Source organism: Vidua macroura, chromosome 7 (genome assembly GCF_024509145.1).
Source record: "Vidua macroura isolate BioBank_ID:100142 chromosome 7, ASM2450914v1, whole genome shotgun sequence".
NCBI lineage: Eukaryota > Metazoa > Chordata > Aves > Passeriformes > Viduidae > Vidua > Vidua macroura.
In genome coordinates this window covers 2,046,151-2,067,701 of record NC_071577.1, presented here as the reverse complement: position 1 = coordinate 2,067,701, position 21,551 = coordinate 2,046,151, and the positions used below count along the sequence as shown (strand labels likewise).

The window sequence follows — 21,551 nt, the reverse complement described above, 5'->3', positions numbered from 1 at the left end:
AGGCTGACATGGCAGTGACTGAGGATGTGGCCATCACAAACGCCAACAGCGTAGAGACTCAGGGCCTTGCAAATACTGACACCACGCCCACTCCCACTCTGAGTCAGGAACTCATATTTGACTATTTCAAGGAGCCTTGTGTTTCTTCTCACCAGCAGCAGCAGGTAAGCAGCCTGGGTCCACACCTGGAGGCCTCCCAGGATGGTGTGTCCCCTCAAGCCATGGTCTCTGGGCCCCCTCAGCCTTTGAGGCCAGCACAGTGTGGTGGGAACAGAAGCACTTCTTGGGGGAAGCTGGGGAAGTTGTTCCTTTGGACAGCGCTCCAAGTCTCCCCCATGCCTCCTCCAGGTGCCAGCCAAGGTGAAGAACATCCACCAGAGTCTCATGTCCCAGGTCTCTGTGGATGCCAGGCTGCAAATGGACATTGTGAGGCTGGCAGAAGAACACCCTGCTGACGTGGTGCTGACCCTCCTGCGCTGTGCCCCAACGTGTGACAGGTACGGGGCCCACGAGCCTTGAGAGCTCAGGGCTCAGCAGCCTTTAGGGCCCGTGGCCCTGCACAGCCTGTCCAATGGTCTCTGCCAGACAGGCAGAGAGGCCCAGGACCCTCGGGCCCCTCTGTTTCCTGAGCCTGCTGCCAATGCTCCCCCCCTGCCCTTCAGGGCACCAGGCCTCTGTCACCTGGGCCCCCACAGCTGCACAGGGCATGGTGCTGTGACTGAGATGCCCCTGACACAGAGCTGCCATCCCACAGAGCTGCTGCAAAGATGTGGAGAGCCATAGGCTCATCGGGACCAGCACTGGAGAAAGCGCTGCCAACACTGCTCTGTGTGATGGAGGACTGGCCTCTGCACAGAATGTGCACCTCCGATGGGGACAACAAGGACCTTTTTGCCCTGGCTGTGAGTTTCTGGGCCTTTGCTCAGCCCCAGGTCACCTCTCCAGCAGCTCACCATCCTCTCCACGCCTCAGGCGCTGGGCTGAAACCTGGCCTAGGGGCAGGCTCAGGGGGCACCAGGCCCGCTGCTCCCCCTGCCTCTGCCCTTGGGCCCTGCCCCATGGACACCTTGGCACTGAGCGCTGCCTTGGGCTGCTTCTTTTGCAGGCAACTCTGGTGATCTGGGTGATTGTGCCTGAGTGCAACAAGGCCATGATCCCTTATTCTGGGCAACTGTTTGTGGCTCTGCTCTCCCATGTTGTCATCACCACACAGCAGATGCCACCAGAGGAAGTTGATAACTTCTGGAGTGCATGCCAGGCGAAACACCGCCTTCCCTACGAGCCCAACAGGTCCCAGTCCTCCTGTCCTTCCCGTGCCCTTGTGGCCAGCGGCAGTGCTCCCAGTGTGACCTGGGCTTTGCTCTGCACACAGGTTTGCAGTGCAGGCCATGAAGGATCTGCTCTGCCGACTGCAGTGTGACCATGTGGTGGTGGCTATGGAGCGCAAGGGTGGCTGGGACATGATGCTGTGTGCTCACACCCAGCACTATGCCGTGGGTCTGCTGGCCAGGTGAGACCCCCTTCTGCTCACTGCCCCCAGCATTTGTGCCCTGTGCCCCACACAGTCCCTGTGCTCATGGGCCAGAGGGCCTCGTCAGCGAGGGATGGCCAAGGAGACTGGAAAAGGCTGGGAGAGGAGGGTGCCCAGAAGGGGCTGCCTCTCAGAGGGCCCACATCCCCTCCAGGGATGCTGGGGAAAGACCAGAGCTCTGTGAGTCAGTGCTGGGAGAGTTTTGGTCTCCCCACCTCAGGGTCTTGATGCCTTTTTCCTCCTGCCAGGGAGATGTGCAATGTCTTGGTCCCCTTCTGTTCCTGCATCACGCTCCACTTGCTCCGGCAGCTCAGCAGGGAGGAGCCGTGCTGGGATCTACCTGCCCTGGCATTCCTTGTGGAGGTGAGCCTGTTGGCCAGCGCTGCCTCGCTGAGCTGCCTCCCAGCTCTCTGCCCTCTCGTAGCCACAGCTGCCAGGACAGTGCCCACGCCCTGTGCTGCTGCCTGGGCCCAGCCCTGTGCGCTTCTGGGTTCCTGGTGGCTGGGTCCCCTGTCACTGCCCTGTGCCTTTCAGGTCCTCGAGCGCCTGGACATGAGTAAATGTGGTGGCAGCGTCCTGAAGATCATGTCAAGGTACCTCCGGAGTGAATGCAGTCAGAGGCGTCACCTGGCGCTCAGAGGCCTCGTGGTGCTCAGCAAGGATCCCTCGATGGTGAGAAGGGGGCAGCGGCTGAAGCTGCGCCGGGCAAAGCAGCCCCTTGGGCTGGCAGGGCTTCAGGAGCTGAGGCAGCTGCTCCCAGCTCTCCTGCCTCACCTGCCCCAGTGCTTTGGGACAGGCCTTTGGCCTGTGGGCCCTGCAGCAGCAGGGTGGGGTTGCAGTGCCAGGGCGCTGCTGGCCGTGCAGCCGTCCATGGCTTCCCAGCACAGCCTTGTGTTCCACCCAGGCCAGAAGAATGTGCAGCGTGTCTCAAAGCCTTCTGCAGCTGCTGGGGGATGAAGATAGAGAGGTGGTCAGCATGAGCCTCCGTGTGTTCACCAATGTGCTCCAGCACAAAGACATCCTGGTATCCAGCACCACTGCCCCGAAGCTGGCTGAGGCTCTCCTGCTGCTCTTTGACCACGTAAGGTTCTGCATCCACAGGCATTGGGTGCTTCCCAGAAACTTTGTGCCCTGTGGATTTTCAGGCCTTTGCCCAGGTGGGCCTGGAGTAGCTGGTGTAGGTCTTTTCCTTTCCTCTAGGACAACAGCCATGTGCAGTTGCTCTCCATTCAACTCTTCTGTAAGGTGATGGACTTGGTAGTGGATGAGGGAAAAAAGTCCCTGAAGACAATTGTGAACAAGAGCCTGGACACACTTTTCATCTACTGTCATGATGAGAACTGGCACGTGGCAAAGGTGAGCATTTCTATGATGCTGGGAGGGGGCTCGGCTGCCTCCTGCCCTGGCGCCTGGCGGGCTGCAGCCTCCTCCAGGCCTTGGCACAGGGACAAAGGTCTTGTGCCCTGGGCTGTGGGGCCATCTCGGGGTCTCTGCTGCTCTCCAGGCCTCTCGGGAAACGCTGCATTGTGCAGCCAAGTTTCTGAAGAGGAGAAATCTCAAACAGCTCCTGGAGAAGGAGCATCTGTGGAAGTTTGCTGAGGTCCTGGTAAGGATGGCCTGGAAGGCCCAGGCTCAGGCTGGAGAAGCCCCATGGGCACAGTGCTCAGTGTGTGGGCTGGCAGCTGTGCCCCTGCCCGCTGCTGCAGCCAGAGGCCGCGCGGGCTCTTCTCCAGGCTCCCGTGGGTCCCAGCCGGGTGCCGATGGAGCCCCGGCCCGGCGGGGCTGCGGGGTGGCACCGCGGCTCCCCGGGCAGCAGCCGGCCCTCTGCCCCCTCCAGAGCCCGGCGCCAGCGGCTGCTGGCCGGGCCTCAGGGCTGTGCGGGCAGGGGAGGCCGGGGCTGGGCGCAGGGAGTGCCCGGCCCAGGGGCTGAGCCCGCGCCAGCCCTTCCCTCCTGCCGCTCTCTCCAGCTGGCAGAGGACAGGAGCCGAGCGGCCGAGCACCTGCGCCGGGCCCGGCCCTACCTGCAGAGCCCACAGGGGCCCCTGCGAGAGGCGGCCGTCAGGTTCATGGGTGAGCCAGGAGCCCGGGCTCCCTCCCCGCCCCGCCGGGCAGCTCGGCCCCAGCCCCGCCTGCTGCCCCGGCAGCGCCATCCGGGCCCGGCGCCACGGAGCCCCGCCTGGCCTGGGCGCTGCTGTCACCCTCCGGCAGCCGTGCCCTTGGGCGGCAGCGTGCGGCAAGGGCCCGGGCTGAGCCCTGCCGGGCCACGAGGCCGTGTGGCCACAGGGCTGGCAGCGCCGCTGGCAGGGAGCTGTGCCGCTGGGCCGTGACAGGCTCTGTGTTCGCAGGGATGGCCGAGCGCAGCTCGAGGGGGCAGCAGGGAAAGCTCCATGCCCTCAGTCAGGGTGAGTGAGGGCTGCGGAGTGACAGCGGGGGCTGGCGGGGGAGGTGCGATGCTTGGGCAGGGAGCTGCAATCCCTGTTTTTGCTGTGGTGGGCTTTGCTCCTTGTGTGGATGAGAGTTGGCATGGGCAGAGCACAGAGAGATTTCAGGATCTCGGAGGGTCAGACTCATGGGAGGCTGATCCAGTTAACACCCCTTTTTCTTGTGGCCATGGCTGGAGCTGGGTGGGATGGACCTCGCAGGAAGGTCTGCTAGGATTCCCACAGATCCTGGCTCTAACCGGGGCTCTGTCCCTCTCTCTTCCAGCCCTTCAGGCCCTGTGGAGAGATTACAGTCCTTCCCAGACAAACATAGTAGTTCATGATACATTCAGTGAAAGAGCTGCAGAAGTGGCTCAGAGGAACCAGTGTCTGCATCAGGCCTCCAAATGCCATGGAAGATGAGACTACCTTGAGACCAGAAGAGACCAGCTGGAGCTCCAGGCACAGCTGATGATTGGCACAGCTGACCCTGTGGGAAACCTGCAGGGCTTCAGCCCTCTCCCTGCTTATAGATAGCTCCTTCCCTCCAGCCCTCAGACACTGCCCATCCCCTTTTTTCCCTTCCACTCTCCCTCCCTGTTGACAGCTCTTTCCCTCTAGCCCTCAGATCCTGCCCATCCCATTTTTCCCTCCCACCCCATCCCTTTGGTTTGTCTTCTATTAATAAACAGTTTGGCTTTTTCACTTTGCCTGCATCTCTGTGGAGATGAAGTGACACAAATCCCGAGCCCTTGGACACACAGGCCCCTGCTGCCGTTCTCTTCCACGCCGTGTTTTGTGCACACGCACAGAGCAACGAGGGCAGATCAGGCTGGAAAGGTGCCTGTGCTGAAGGTGCAGTTCCACAACACTGTGGAGTTGCAGATCTTGCCGAGCACACGGAAGGCCGGCAGTGGGACAAGGAGCCTGTGTGTCAGGGACTGAAATCGTGTCTAAGGCCCTGCCGTATTTGGTCTGCTGTTGTGCACATCAGGCAGGTAATGAAGAACAGACAATGAAGGAAACCTTATTGTGAAATTACTGTGAATTTGACCCTTAAAAGAAACAATGGGTTGGTCAATCGAAGGGAAGTTAACCTGTGAAAGAGGAACAATAGACAATGGAGCTGTGCTTGGCGTGGAAGTGGTATCACAAGCCATTGCAGCTCATCTCAGGCGCTGGCCAAGCGTGAGATGACATCAGAACTGGAAAAACTCCACTCCAGAGGAGGAGATGTCAGGCCTGCTTCTGGGGTGAAGGGACGAAAAGGCCAAAATGCACGTCCTTTTGATGCAGGGGATGCCCTGAAGGTGGGTGGCCTGTCTGCCCCTCCCACTGGAGCACAGTGGTGAGCCCAGCTGAGGGGAGCCCAGTGCTCCTTGCTCCTCTCTGCTGACATGGGAGCGTCTGTCTGCTTTCAGGACAGCCCTGGCTGTGTCAGGGGTGCTACGTGGACACGAGACAGCCGGTCCTGTCCCGCTGGGTCCCAGCAGTGCCTGGCAGCAGTCCTGCATCCACGTCAGGATGCTGGCCCAGAGAGGCTCTGAAAGCTGAGGCAGCTGACTTTTAGCTTTTGCAGGTGCCTACAGGTCAAGGCCAATGGTGTTCCCTCAGGATACTGCAGTCCTGAGGGGCCTCCCTAATTCAAAGTAATCAGCAGACAAATGCATTGTCCCCTAAAAGCCCTTTTATTGATCTGGCGGGAGGGCAGGGGGCTGCACCCCACTAACACGCTTCTCTGCCATGTATCAATTTCAGTGCGTTTATGTAGGAATTGTATCAAAAATACCATCCATCTTTACCCTGCTGCGGTGATTCGATAGGCAGGAGGTTAGAAATACATTCTGTCAGATTCCTGTCCTCGAAGCTAATGCCCAGGCGCTGTCCAGGAGCAGTGTTCATGCCCTAAAGCAGCACTTCCTCCTCATGGTTTCCCTGCACAGGGCTGATTCCGTACTTGCCCTTAGTTCTTCTGGTAGACTATGTCTAAAGCTTTTTGTCAAGTCACTCTCCTGTCAGGTTTGGCCCTCCAGCTTTTCCTTATGCTAACTGGTGCTAAGTAGTTATGTATATCTGTGCTAAGTACTCGTTTACTTCTGTGAATTGCTTGTGCTTATGTCAAGCAAAGACCTTGTTTCATTCTCCCCTTCTCTTTATCCTGATGCAAATTCTTTTGCAAGATCCTCTCCATAGTCCACAGTACATGTTGCAAACAGGCTTAGAAAGAAACTTTAAACTAACAAAAAGGAGGCATGTTGATTAAAAAAGTAAGCTTGTTTATTACAAAATGAACAACTGGAAGCAAAAACCTCGGGCTGGTCCAGATACTGTTTCAACAGCTTAGTAATTGTAACCTAGGGGTGTTTCCAGGGAAAGCGGCTCCCAGGAAAGACGCGGGAGTTAGACACCCCAGGCCTTTTCAAGTCTCTCTCTTGTCTCCTGATTGGGGCGTTCAGGATCCGTGCTGTGACAGGTCTATTTCTCCGTTGCTGATTGACTTATAAGTTGGTGCAGTCTTGGCCAATCATTTTGGAATTCTCACCTCCCATTGGTTGGTCTCTCTTCCAATCTTGATTTAAGTTGTGGTTGTGTTCTATGATGGAATACTCCTGGAAGTTTCTCTGCCCCTGCACAAAGATTGGCACCCCATCTCCTCCCTGGTTCCACTCCCCCTTTATACATGAACCACACTACTGGGTTTTCATAGAACTAATCACACTTTGTTACTGGTATTAACAACATTTAACTTTGTAACAACATTTAACCATTGTCAACTAAGTTCCCCAAAGGTTTAAATTTTATTTTTGTTCATAACAATCCTCCCTCTAATTCTTTGATCGGGCTTGGCCCGCATCAGCCTTAACTTATCAAACTGGACTTTCATACTTTCAGTAAAATTCTCTTAACTTCTGGTATTTCTCATACATCTCTTTTGCGCTCTCTGTTCCTTTTCCGTCTTGGTTTTCTTTCATCATCATAATTTTCTCATCTGTTGACCTTTCAAGAGAAGTCTGGACAATGTTATTAATCATTCTGATAAGACAAGGTATTAAACAAGGAAGGAAAATTAAATTTATGAGTGCCCCCCCCCCCCCCCCCCCCCCCACTATAAGCAGTATCTTTTTCCACCATTCTCCATTCCAGATGTTATCCCACCAATTAGCTTTTATCAATGGGGTCCATCGTTGTACTGGTACATGTGCAAGTTTTCTAATCCTGGTGGCTATATTTTTAATTAGGTCCCCATGATCATCAATTTCTAGACAACATTCAGATGAATTAAACTTTCCACATACCCCTCCTTCTTCGGCCAGCAGGTAGTCCAAGGCTAGCCGGTTCTGATATATGGCAGTCCTCATCTGGCGGCTCTGTACTGATAACAAGGCTAAAACTAAAGCTGTCTCATTAGAAACTATTCCTAGAAGTGCTTGTAACCTTATAATTCTGTTCAACATATAAATGGGGGTTCTATACCCCCATGAACTGTCCTGGGCCCAGGTGGCAGGGCCATAGGTTTCAATAATTCTCTCTGGGGGCCACTCTTCGTCTCCCCAGCTCTGGGTTCCTCCAATTAGATATCTCTTTTGACATTTTAATTCATCATAGAGGGGTACCCCTAAATCTGGATGGTCATCTTTTGGAAGTAAAAAGAATGACACTCTTATTACACCTAATGTACAACTGCCCTTCCAGTCTTTTGGTAGCATCACATATGCCATCTTTCCACAAATCCAAAACAATCCTTTCGGGCCTTTCCAGAATTTTAGTGATCTGGTATTTCTAACTTCATTTTTGTTCCAAAATTTAGACAACCAGGGTTCGTCTTGAACTAGATTCGGTTCTTTAGCTAGACACTCCTACAACTATTCTCTTTGTATATATGAACAGTTTGAGCCTGGCTTTTGTTTTTGTGCCCAATACAGATGTTTACTCTGGGGAATCCACCACTCATGGGTATCATTAGTAGTTAGATACCTTTTACAAGACAGTTCACCTACATAGGAAAGAAATTTCAGTCCTTTTCTCCATATACATTCTTCCCTGATTACCTCGGACTTTAAGTTCCAAACTTCTTCTGCATTCCAGATGTCTGGTTTTCGATCTCTATCTAGGTTTTTCATCGCTTTTAGAGTTTCTTGAGGGCTGAGTGCGATTCCTTCCCAGGGCCATATTTCTGACCTCCCGGTATCCCCACATATCCAGCGTATATTCGATACGTTGAACTCATGGCTGATTCTTTCTACTAGATCTGAAAACAAATTCTTTCCATTCGGTAATTTTGTTTCTACCCCTGGTTTATTCACCCTTTTTATTTCTTTTTCTTTTATTAAGTCCAATCCTTTAATGACCTTATTCCCTGGTTTCTTGTCAGTGCATAACCATTTCTCCCTTGTAGGGCATTCCCCCACTAGTTTCTGTTTAGGGGTCCATTCATTTTCAAATAGCCAATAGGTTTTTCCATCTTCTACACAGGTTTGTAATTGTGACAAGTCAACACACTCAGGGTTAAGATTAGTGTGGAATCTGAGAACTGCGCTTCGCGCATTTCCGGTATAGACAGCATGATAGCACTTATCACAGGAGTTTGGTGAGCTCTCCTGGAGACTCACAGTCATTATTGCTATCAACCCCCATAGGGGTCCAGTACAGGTTACTCTCTTGATTCTCATGGTCCTTAGTCAGCTTCGGATGGTAAGAGTGCTGTCACCTGATCTGGGCTTGCCCCCTGTGCTTACGTTCTTACCGGTATCCACGTCTCACTCCACTCTTTCCCTGTGTCGACTTGTTATTTTTTCCGTTTTAGGGTCAGATCACTACTATGGTGGGCGAATGCTCTATCTTATGGGGACTTCTTGTCACTGATTCTGTAATGAGAAATACCAGAAATTGTAATTAGTTGCCATTAGTTGAATGTTTTACTTTTACTTCTTAAAATCAAAGAGATGCTTTTCTAACTTCAACAAATATTTTCAATAGTAACACTTGAATAAATATGACAATAAATATTCATATAACTCTTTATCTTAACTTTTACACTAATACTGGATTTAAATAGGATATTAAACAACAGGTTGATAAACAATATCTTTAAATAACAGTTCACAAATTACAACATTAGAACAACACTTATAAAAACAAGAGGTGCTGCTTGACGTTAGTCGAATTTCCCATAGTCTATTCTGTGGGAGCCGGAACTGGACTTTTGACCCTGGTAACATGGGTCCACCCTTTCTCTTGTGTTCTTTTTGCAGTTTTGGTAGTCAATGAAACTTGGTACGGGCCTTCCCATCTGGGGGTTAACGGCTGTTCTTTCCACGATCTATTTAATACCCAATCTCCTGCTTGATATTTATGGATTTTAAAATCAATAGGAGTACTTTGCGGGAGATAGCTGCGGCGTGGGTTTTTGCTCTCCCCGGCTGCACGCGGCTCTTGGGAGCCTGGCTGTGGCGTAGCTTCCACGTGCTACCGGGGTTTGCTGCCGCGGGTTCCCGGACACGGCTCCGTGTCTCGGGCGCGTGGGCTGGCCAACCGCTGTTACCGTGCGCTAGGGACCCGGCAAAGAGGAAGGAATTTGTCCATTTACTCCGTGCTTGGCAGGAACGGTTTATTGGTCACGTGGCGCGGTTCGATGGAAAGACACGACCGCTCCCGGCACTCGCATGGGAGAAAATGGCGCCTGACTGCCGGCGGGATAGGGCTTTATAGAGGGGCGGGGCGAGAGGATCCACGGCCTGCCGCCCAATAGGGGCGGCTGCCGTGGCAGTGACGCCAGCAACCGCAACCAACCAGAGAACCCCGCAGGGGCGGGCACCGAGCCAGAGCGGGCTGAGCGGGATCGTGTGGCCAGCACGGGGTTTCCCAGGGCCGGACGGCAGGGTGGTTACAGGAGCGGCACAGGGGTAAGAGCCGGCAGCAGGCAACATGGGGCCAGAAACCGCGGGGGGGAACAACACAGGGGAAACACGGGATTACAGAACTTGACTTATTTTAGCATAAATTAAAAACCCTAATCTAAACCCAAACTCCGGGATGCAACAATAGCCATTTCTTCTTAACTCTTCTAATGGTTTTGCAATTATTTTTAGGTGAATTTTCACACCTTTATCTCCTTCGGATGTCCCCATGCAATGTGAGGTGGTCAAAAATGGGAGTCCAAGCATCAGTTCATAAGGGGAAATACCCACATCAGATCTAGGCTTTGTTCTCACTCTCATCAGGGCTAATGGGAGGCATTTGATCCAATTAATTTTTGTTTCATCTACTAGCTTGGCAAGTGTAATTTTCAGGGTCTGGTTAGCTCGCTCTACTCTTCCTGAGCTTTGGGGCCTCCAAGGAGTATGCAACTTCCAAGTCATACCAAGGGTTTTGATTACATATTGTAAAATTCTAGCAGTAAAATGAGGCCCTCTGTCTGAATCTATTGTATTCACTATAACATAACATGGGATAATTTGTTCAAGTAGAATTTTACTAACAGTTTCTGCAGTTGCTTTTACTGTTGGAAAAGCCTCTATCCAATGGGTAAGGTGATCGATGATAACTAATAAATATTTAAACCTCTGTACTTGAGGAAATTCAGTGAAGTCAATTTGTATATTCTGAAAAGGCCTTTTAGCTAATTCTCTTCCCCCTCCATTATTTTATTGTTTCTTTTCTGACAAGTCATACAATCCTTTGTTACAGCTTTTCCTAGCCCAAATAACCCAATCCGCACATATGTTCTTAAGAAGTGATCACACAGTGCTTGAGTTCCCCAATGCGTAGAGGCATGCAGAATTTCTAGGATTTTCCGAGATAGATTTTTATTCAATACTTGCCTCCCATCAGGCATTGTCCATTTCCCAAATTCATCCTTAACGCCCCCTTGTTTTTGCAATTCTTCTTGCTCTTGTTCTGTGAATATTGGAATCTCTTCCCCATCTATTACTCTTAGGTTTTCTATTTTAAATAGCCGCTCTTCTTTTCCTAAAGCTGCCCCTTTAGCTGTCTGATCCGCTAAATTATTTCCGAGTATTTCTATTGATGTCCACCTTTGATGTCCTTTAACATGTACTACTGCGACTTCTAATGGATCTTTTAGTGCTTTTAATATGTCTTTTATCAATTCTTCATGAATTAACATTTTACCTTTAGAGTTTATGAACCCTCTTTCCCCTCAAATCTAACTGAATGTGTGAACAACTCCATAAGCATACTTAGAATCAGTATCGATAGTTCCTTTATTGTATTTCAACCAAATTAGACCTCTTACTAGGGCATACAATTCACAGCACTGAGCTGACCATTTCGTTGGCAATTTTCCTTTCTCTATTACTTTCATCGTTTCCCCATCTATGACTGCGTAACCTGACATCCTTTTCCCTTCGACAATTCGAGAAGAGCCATCTACAAATAACACTTCCCCTTCTAATAAAGGGAATTCTTGTAGATCTTGCTTTAGTGTGCAGATCAATTAATTCTTCACAACAATGTTCAAGGTGGCCTTCTGATTTCCCATATAAAAACTGTGCAGGGTTTTGCACTTTTGTAGTTGTAAGTTCTATGTTATCAATATTAGTGAGTACTTCATTTCATATTTCAGTAATCGACTGTCCGTAATCCATTGACTAGCTTTCTTGCTTAATATTAATTTTATATCATGGGGGATATGTACCTTAATTTTACCTCCACAAGTTAGTTGATAACTTTCCTCAATTCGAGTCATAGTAGTGGCCCCTGACTGTAGGCAGGTGGGCCAGCCTCTCACCACAGGGTCTAACAATTTAGATAGATACGCAACTGGTTTCCTTTCTCCGCACCACTCTTGCACTAATACACCATTAAGCAATTCCTTCATCTACATTTACAAACAGTTCAAAAGGTTTTTCCAAATTAGGCAAACTTAAAACCGGAGCTTTCATCAGTCTTTCCTTCAATTCCATTAATTTCCCCTCATCTGCTTCAGTCCATTCAAAAGTCCTGGTCTCAACCAATTGATGGTATGAAAATTTAACTAACTTGGTGTGTCCATCAATCCAGGATTTACAGTACCCAACCAAACCCAATAATTTTCTTACATCCCCTTTTGTCTTTGGGGAGGGCAGGGATAGGATTCCCTCAATTCTACTCATTGCTAATTTCTTATAACCTTTCCCAATTAAATGTCCTAAATATTTTACTTCTTGCTCTACAAATTGGAGCTTTTTTCCTTGATGCTTTTAACCCCTTTTTTTCCCAGAAAATTTAAAAGTTCTACAGTAGTTTCTCATATTAGTTCCTTTTGCTCCCCTGAAATTAATAGATCATCCATGTATTGTAAAATCTGGGTATTCTGTTTTGGCTCAAATTGCTCTAATAACCCTTCCAGTGCTTGTCCAAACAAATTTGGTGATTCAGTAAACCCTTGGGACAATCTCATCCATTGATATTGTTGTTTTCTCCCTGCGTTCTCACCATACCATTCAAAAGCAAACCACCCCCTACTTTCCTCTGTTAATGGGCACGCCCAAAACACATCTTTAAGAGCTATCACACTAAACCAGGAATGTTCTGGTGGTTTTTTATTCAACAGAGTGTAAGGGTCGGGCACTACTGGATATCTGGCTACAGTTTGCTTATTGACCTCTCTTAGATCCTGTACTAATCGCTATCTTCCATCCGGTTTCTTAACTGGTAAAATTGGTGTATTCTGGGGTGACATGCACGGCTCTAATATCCCATCTTGAATCAATCCTTTTATTACGGGACTTAACCCCTGTTTTCCTTCAGCTGAGATGGGATATTGATGGACTTGAATGGCTGTAGTTCCGGGTTTCATTTTTATCTCTATCGGTGGTATGTCTAATAAACCTCGACCACCCTCTTCTGCCCACACCTGGGAATCTATTTCTTTCTCGTCTTCTCTATTTAATCTCATAATTGTTGCTACCATCTTCCCTTCTTTCGGAACTACCCCATCCCCATCTTTACTTGTAAATCACGGCCGAGTAAGTTACAGTTCAACTTAGGCATAAATAGTGAATCAACACATCCTTCCCTTGAATTTCCTCTCACTATTACTTGTTTAATTACAGGTACTTCAAATGGACTGTTGCTTGCCCCTCTTACTTTACAAGTTGCTCTACTAAGTTTGCTCCTTCTGGTATCTTAAAAACGCATGACCTATCAGCTCCTGTATCTACTAAAAATTCAAATTCTTCTCTCTGAGGGCCTACTTCTCAATTTATCAAGGGCTCCGCTTTTAAATCTTTTACTGCCCTCAGAGAATAGAGCCCCTGACATCCCTAATCTTCTCCTTCTCCAACTCCTGTCTCAGTTTCTCTGTATAATTTCTGGTCCTTTACGAGCTGCTTACAATATTTCTTAACATGACCCCCTTTACCGCAGTAAAAGCACTCTCGTTTTTCAAATTCTCCTCTTCGGTCTGGTTTTCTCTCCCTCTTATACCATTCTACCTCCTTTTGGGTATCTTCCTGTTTTCCCTGACTTTCCCTTGCTACTGCTATCATGATCTTTGCCTTCATTTTCGCCTTTTCCTCCTCCCTCTTTAGATACACCTTTTGTGCTTCCTTTAGTAACTCATTTAAACTCCTTTCCTGCCAATCTTTAAGCTTTTCTAATTTTTTCCTGATATCATCCCAAGCCCTTGTCACAAAGTGTACCCTAATGAGTACCTTTCCCTCCTGGCTCTCTGGGTCCACACTGGAGTAAAGTTGAAAATTTCTTTTGAACCGGGCTAACCACGCACTTGGAGCCTCGTCCTTTTCCCAATGGCTATCAAATGCTAGCTTTGCATTGTTTGCTGTGGGAACTGCGCCCCTGATTCCTTCTATGATCAGAGATCTATATTCCGTCATACTTTTCCGCCCTGCTTCATTATTCGGGTTCCAATCCGGTGGTGTTAGAGGCATTTTAACATCCCCGGGGGGAACATCTGCAGGGTTGCCCCTTCTATTTTCTTTCTCCCATGCTTTTACTCCTGCAATTCATATCAGCTGTATCTCCTCAGGAGAAAATAAAATCCCCATTATTGAATTTAATTCTTCCTAGGTATAGATATTAGGACCTAGGAATTGATCTAGCTGGTTTGCGATTCCAAGGGGATCCTCTACTAAGGTCTTTATTTCTTTCTTAAAATTCCTCCCCTCGGAAGCTCTTAATGGGGCATTCACAAATCCTATTCCCCCATTGGCTCCTCCCATGGGAACTTCCCTTAGGGGAAATAGTCTTTCTGCCCTTTCTCCTCCTGAGCAGCACTCTTTTGTTTTCAATCGACTGTTGTAACGGCGGGATATTGGACTATCTGTTTCAGCTTTACCACAATTACAACCTTGAACTTTATTACCTTGCACACTATTCTGCCAATCACTGTTTGTTACTGATCCCGCTCTCTCTTCGATCTTTGTCTCACTTATGTGTCTTGGAGGGGTTAAGACAACATTCTGTGGAGGAGATTGATTAGCACCCGATATTAGGAGGTTTGGAGGGTAAGACAAAACATTAATACTGGAGTCAGGGCTTATAACCAGCTGACTTGAGGTTGTTAATGTACTTCCTACTGATGGTGTGCAGAGAATATGGGGAGGAATTTGAGAGGTTGAAGGCGTAGGTTGGACAGGTGGAGGTACTGGAGGAGCAGGTTGGGCAGGTGGAGGTGTTGGAGGAACAGCAGGGGGAGAGGGTGGAAGATAATCTAAAGGGTCTCACCTTCTTATGGGCTCTTCCCTTGCGTCTTCCACGTCCTTAATGTCCTTGGACACTTTGTACGCTTTAGCTTTTTCCTCCAGGGTATTACTTTCTAACCAACAACTTGCATACTTAGTTTCTTCTTTACTCACACTTTCCCTCGAATTCACATGTTTGTTTACAGCTAAACACAACCACCTGTCCTTTGAACCATACCAAGGCCAGTAAACTGACCCTTCTTGAAGAGCTTCCTTTGGCCATACCTCGACCCAGTACTGTCTCATCTTTATTTTATCTAATTCCTTAAACTTCTCATCACTTTCCCATTTTTCAGTCACTTCTCCTAAAGGGCTACTGGGTGGAATTTCTTTCAGTTTACCCTTCTCAGTCCTTCCCCTACGGGAGTTCTTACTAGTACACAGCCCCATTTTATAAATGAACTGGACAACTAACTAACCTAGCAAACAATAACTCAAATGAGCCCATGAAAGGATCTACACTTATTTGAAATAGGACAATTGAAATTACTCTTAACAAAGTAAACTGATAAAGCAATTGGAACCTTGATTGGTCAAAAATAAATTCTATCCAAAATATTGAATACAACAATCTAAAATAACGTAATTAACACCAGATTGAATAATCAAGTGATTGAAATCAAACAAAAAATTAATGTATTGGCATTTAATTAAGACCATTGAAATAAATAATTAAAATAAAATAATTGAATTAAAGTAAAAATGATCAGAATTAAATTAATTGGAATCACAAAATGAGAATTGTGTAATTGCAATAAAGAAACAGTTGGAGTAAAACAATTAAATTTCAATAAAATTATTGGAAATCCACAATCAGACTAGAATATGATCATTTAATTTTAAGTATTGTATCTAACAAAATAATGGAGTTCACAATTTTTTCGATTAAAACAATTGAATTAAATAATTAATCAATTGAAATAAAGCAATTGAAATAAAACAACTGGAATGAAACAATTGGAATGAAACAATTGGAGTAAAACAACCAGAATAAAACAACTGGAATAAAACAATTGGATTAACAATTTCTAATGCAGGTCAGGTTTAAATAAGAATATTTGAAAAACAAATAATTGAAATAGAATGAAATGATTAAAACAATTACATAAAATAATTGGTGAATTGAAGTAAAACAATTGAAATAAGATATTGAAAAAAAATTGAAATAAAACAATTGGAATAAAATAATTGAAATAACAACATTCAATCCAGTTCAGATTTAAATGAGAGTAATTGAAAATCAAATAATTGAAATAGAATGAAATAATTAGTAGATTTGAAGCAGAATGATTGAAATTAATAATTAAAATCACAATTGTACACAATTTTAAAATTAAAACAATTGAATAAAATAATTTGTCGCCCTGATTTTCAAGAGTTTTCTAAAGCCTTCTGAGTTTACATTCTTGTAGAGAACTTTCCCACACAACTTTCTGTAAACAACCTATTGTTTTGCATTCTTTCATAGAGGCGGAGAAATTTGATGCACAGGTAGTTTGTCCAGTGTCGTTGGAGAGGTGGCACGTTCACCCTCCAATCCATTGGCATCTTTTGAGAACTATAAAAGATTGGAGTCAGAGAAAATAAATTAGTCTCTTCATTGTGACCAAAGCTGTGGTGCGTCGTTTTTCCTTGTGTCATCTGATGACAATAATTAATAACTTGAAATTAAAAAATGGAATACAACAACTGAAATAAAACAATTGGAATAACAATTTCTAATCCAGTTCAGGTTTAAATAACTGAAAATCAAATCATTGAAATAAAATGAAATAATTAGTAGATTTGAAGCAGAATGACTGAAATTAAATAATTGGAATCACAATTGTCAACTTTAAATAAAATAATTAAATTGAATGATTGAAATTAAATAATGAAATTTGACAAAACTTTGTAGAGTAAAACAATCAAATAAAATAATTGATAAATTGTAATAAAATTATTAAAATGTAGAATCAAAATAAAATGATACTATTAGAACACCAAATGAATCTAACAGAAACAATTAAATAAATCAATCTGAATAGATTACAATAAAAAGATCAAACTAAATATAACTAGTAATAATCCAAAATACCAAATTGGAATTCTTGTAATTGAGATTAATAAAATGAACAAAATTAATGAAATAATCCAAAAAAACCCAATCTATAGAGACAAAAACTCGTAGAGGTAGGGCTTCTATCCCCTGTTGCTCTGTGCTAACTGTATATCATATCAGTGATTTTCACTGATCTGCTCCTACAAAGCCACTCCCATCTGTGTGGGACGAATGGTTTTGGGGGGGCGTAGCCATATATAGGAACCGATGTATTCCTACTGTTTTTCCCAGTTTATAAGATTGTGGTTTTAAAAGGGAAAACTTCTGCTGGTGACTTGTGGCTCCACTAACATTCAAAACTTTACCAGGACCAATTTTTTCCAACTCTATATATAATACAGAATGTGTTGCACCCGCATTCACCAGACATTTCATTTTCCTCATCTTTTCCCCCAGTTCTCTTTTGACCAGAGCATTTTCTGGGGGGATGCCCTCCAGCCAGCCCTTGCATTGCTTCTTTGCCAGATGCAGCCCTGGACCGGACACAAGAGCAGGAACCCGCCCGTGGCCGCTTCCGCAAAAGCCTGAAGGTACCAGCAGCCATCCCCACCTGGGCTGGGCCTGCTGTCACTGCTCAGCCCAGCACCACGCTTGGAGCACTCCATGGAACATCCCGGGCTTCCCTGGCCTTTCTTCTCCTGCAGATGTTCCGGCAGTTCCTGCGCATTCAGCGTAGGAAGACCGGCAGCACAGCAGCTGAGGGCACAGCCGAGCCTGACTCGGGGCTGACCGGGCTCCAGGCAGAGCCTGATGGCAGCCCAGACTTGGCTGAGCGCTCAGAAGACGCTGAGACCTCAGAGACTGAAACCTGGGCAAAGGCTCTTCTCACATCAATGACTGAGGACGTGGCCATCACAAACAACGACAATGAAGAGACTCAGGGCATCACAACTACTGACACCAGCCCAGATTCACTGGAGCACTCAGAAGGCTCTGAGGCTGCAATGAACGATCACAGGGCAAAGGCTGACATGGCAGTGACTGAGGATGTGGCCATCACAAACGCCAACAGTGTAGAGACTCAGGGCCTTGCAAATACTGACACCACGCCCACTCCCACTCTGAGTCAGGAACTCATATTTGACTATTTCAAGGAGCCTTGTGTTTCTTCTCACCAGCAGCAGCAGGTAAGCAGCCTGGGTCCACACCTGGAGGCCTCCCAGGATGGTGTGTCCCCTCAAGCCATGGTCTCTGGGCCCCCTCAGCCTTTGAGGCCAGCACAGTGTGGTGGGAACAGAAGCACTTCTTGGGGGAAGCTGGGGAAGTTGTTCCTTTGGACAGCGCTCCAAGTCTCCCCCATGCCTCCTCCAGGTGCCAGCCAAGGTGAAGAACATCCACCAGAGTCTCATGTCCCACGTCTCTGTGGATGCCAGGCTGCAAACGGACATTGTGAGGCTGGCAGAAGAACACCCTGATGACGTGGTGCTGACCCTCCTGCGCTGTGCCCCAACGTGTGACAGGTACGGGGCCCACGAGCCTTGAGAGCTCAGGGCTCAGCAGCCTTTAGGGCCCGTGGCCCTGCACAGCCTGTCCAATGGTCTCTGCCAGACAGGCAGAGAGGCCCAGGACCCTCGGGCCCCTCTGTTTCCTGAGCCTGCTGCCAATGCTCCCCCCCTGCCCTTCAGGGCACCAGGCCTCTGTCACCTGGGCCCCCACAGCTGCACAGGGCATGGTGCTGTGACTGAGATGCCCCTGACACAGAGCTGCCATCCCACAGAGCTGCTGCAAAGATGTGGAGAGCCATAGGCTCATCGGGACCAGCACTGGAGAAAGCGCTGCCAACACTGCTCTGTGTGATGGAGGACTGGCCTCTGCACAGAATGTGCACCTCCGATGGGGACAACAAGGACCTTTTTGCCCTGGCTGTGAGTTTCTGGGCCTTTGCTCAGCCCCAGGTCGCCTCTCCAGCAGCTCTCCATCCTCTCCACCCCTCAGGCGCTGGGCTGAAACCTGGCCTAGGGGCAGGTTCAGGGGGCACCAGGCCCGCTGCTCCCCCTGCCTCTGCCCTTGGGCCCTGCCCCATGGACACCTCGGCACTGAGCGCTGCCGACTGCAGTGTGACCATGTGGTGGTGGCTATGGAGCGCAAGGGTGGCTGGGACATGATGCTGTGTGCTCACACCCAGCACTATGCCGTGGGTCTGCTGGCCAGGTGAGACCCCCTTCTGCTCACTGCCCCCAGCATTTGTGCCCTGTGCCCCACACAGTCCCTGTGGTCATGGGCCAGAGGGCCTCGTCAGTGAGGGATGGCCAAGAAGACTGGAAAAGGCTGGGAGAGGAGGGCGCCCAGAAGGGGCTGCCTCTCAGACGGTCCACATCCCCTCCAGGGATGCTGGGGAAAGACCAGACCTCTGTGAGTCAGTGCTGGGAGAGCTTTGGTCTCCCCACCTCAGGGTCTTGATGCCTTTTTCCTCCTGCCAGGGAGATGTGCAATGTCTTGGTCCCCTTCTGTTCCTGCATCACGCTCCACTTGCTCCGGCAGCTCAGCAGGGAGGAGCCGTGCTGGGATCTACCTGCCCTGGCATTCCTTGTGGAGGTGAGCCTGTTGGCCAGCGCTGCCTCGCTGAGCTGCCTCCCAGCTCTCTGCCCTCTCGTAGCCACAGCTGCCAGGACAGTGCCCACGCCCTGTGCTGCTGCCTGGGCCCAGCCCTGTGCGCTTCTGGGCTCCTGCCGGCCGGGTCCCCTGTCACTGCCCTGTGCCTTCCAGGTCCTCGAGCGCCTGGACACGACTAAATGTGGTGACAGCATGCTGGAGATTATGTCAAGGCACCTGCAGAGCGAGTGCAGGGAGCGGCGTCCCCTGGCTCTCAGAGGCCTCGTGGTGCTCTATTGTAAAATGCATGCGAACCCGGTGGGAAGAAATGATGTCCGACTCCATTTCAGAAGGCTGCATGATTTCTTTATTATACCTAAACTATAATACATTGTTATACTATATAAAGGAAGTTACTAAAACTACATACCTACTTTTCTAACTACCATATCTAACTCACTAACTACTCGTGACCCTGTTCGCAACAGTCCAGACACAGATGGATTGGATTGGCCATCAGGCTCAAACAATCCTCACCAGAATCCAATCAAGCAATCACCCCAGTTGAACAATTCTCCAAACACATTCCACATAGGAAAAACAAGGAGCAGACATAGAAATTGTTTTCTCTATCTCTGTGCACCTCTATGAAAAATCCTGAGAGAGAGAGAGAAATGTGCTTGCCACATATCACCCTTTTCTGTATAAATAAATTAAAAAGAAATAAAAACTGCATTTGCAATTCTTCTGCAGGGCCCTTGCAAAAGAGAGAGCAAACACATCTCAAGAGGTTCCCTTATCAACTTGCTAATTATCAATCAGAAGCCGAATCAGATGCCGATGTGGCATGTTCAAAGAGATCCTTTACCTGCCAAACACCTACTTCTATCAAATCTCTAAAACAAAGCTTACAATATAAAAACCCAAATAACAATGAAAACAATGCTCAAGTTTCAAAGTCCAAACAGCTGAGTGTCAGGAGAAGGTGTTCATTGACTGGAGATGTTGATCTTGACATCCTTAAAAGTCCTTCTCAATCCTGAAACAGAGAACTGAAGAAAATCCTGAAACAATTAAAAAACCATAGAAAACCACTAAATGTGACATCATATAATTATCAAACACCAGAACACTGAATGTTGTCTCAGAGACTGCAACAGCTGATAAAACTCAAATGAGCAGAGCTGGAAATCATCTCCGGATCATGATTTTCCAAACTCCCCTGATTTTGATGCAAATACATCTGGGTGATCGTCAACCATGCAAACATACCTTTCCCGTGCAAAAAAAAACCATCACCAAATTCAAAAGAACTGAGAAAATTCCTGGAATGCTATGGCCAAAGCTCTTAAATCAACCACTTTTTCATGTTTTGTCTTTTCAACCATCTCTATTTAATTAATCTTAAAACTAATTTTAATGATTTTGGTTTTTTTTTTTCAGAATCAGAATGCCCATCAGCAGCAGGTTTTAGGACCCTGCGGTGCTGGGCGGGACAGTGGACGCGGTCCGAGTGGGCGGAGCAAGGATCCCAAACCCGGCCGTGGGGGGCACGGGGGCCCCAGGCCGGGAGGCTGGACCAAGGAGCCCAGACCCGGCTGGCAGGGTGGTGGCCCGAGCCCCGGCGGGCGGCCCAAGCCCGGCCAGTGGGACGGGCTCTTCATCTTCACAGCCCACCCCCACCATGCGGCCAGCGTCACGGCAACTCCTCCAGCATTTTGCCTTCCCCCCACACCACCCAGGTGCTGCTGAAGCCACAGCCCCTTGGGACGCCGCGGCTCCCGCCCCCCGAACGGAAGCGGGACGCACGGGCTGCCCCAGGACACAGCAGGGAAGGTGTGTTCCCCAGAGGAACCTTCAGATTCCACAGCATGATCAGGCTGGTGCACAGCCACGGGGGTGCACACCCCTGCGAGGAGCCAGGCTGTTGGTGCTCGCTGCTGTCGCTGTTCGCAGCGCCTGGTGACCCGGTAGAATCAGCGGGGAGGGGGGCGAGGCGGGTGTCACGGCCGATGCCGGTGACGGAGCTGGTGGGGGGAGGTCCTTGGCCGGCGCTGCGGGCATTGCCGCTGATGGATCGATTGCCGGCTGCGGCGCAGGGGGGCTGGTTTCCAAAGGCGGCGGGGGCAGAGCAAAGCTGTTATGAATAAATTTAAGGTTTAACCATTTGTTTGTATGTTTAACCATTTGTCTGTTTACTCTGCTGTTCGATTGTTTGTATGTTCAGTCATTTGTCTGCTTATTCCACAGTTTGGAAGTTC

At 48.3% G+C, this 21,551-nt stretch overlaps 1 protein-coding gene across 1 annotated transcript; it reads left to right on the top strand.

Moving 5' to 3' along the window:
• Positions 1-827: 827 nt before the first annotated feature.
• Positions 828-9,212, top strand: LOC128809942 (maestro heat-like repeat family member 5). Its single transcript, XM_053982374.1, has 9 exons — positions 828-902; positions 1,106-1,290; positions 1,373-1,510; positions 1,780-1,894; positions 2,006-2,203; positions 2,436-2,612; positions 2,732-2,887; positions 3,036-3,137; positions 9,204-9,212. Exons 1-9 carry the CDS (start codon positions 834-836, stop codon positions 9,210-9,212), a joined length of 1,149 nt encoding a protein of 382 aa, XP_053838349.1. The 5' UTR covers positions 828-833.
• The last annotated feature ends 12,339 nt before the right edge of the window (positions 9,213-21,551 follow it).

What these genes read in the sequence shown, in the direction of transcription:
- LOC128809942 (XM_053982374.1), top strand. Translation starts at nt 834, where the DNA reads ATGGAGGACTGGCCTCTGCACAGAATGTGCACCTCCGATGGGGACAAC. An exon ending in TCAGCAAGGATCCCTCGATG is followed by an intron (nt 2,204 to 2,435) that starts GTGAGAAGGGGG and finishes TGTTCCACCCAG; the next exon opens with GCCAGAAGAATGTGCAGCGT. An exon ending in AGAACTGGCACGTGGCAAAG is followed by an intron (nt 2,888 to 3,035) that starts GTGAGCATTTCT and finishes GCTGCTCTCCAG; the next exon opens with GCCTCTCGGGAAACGCTGCA.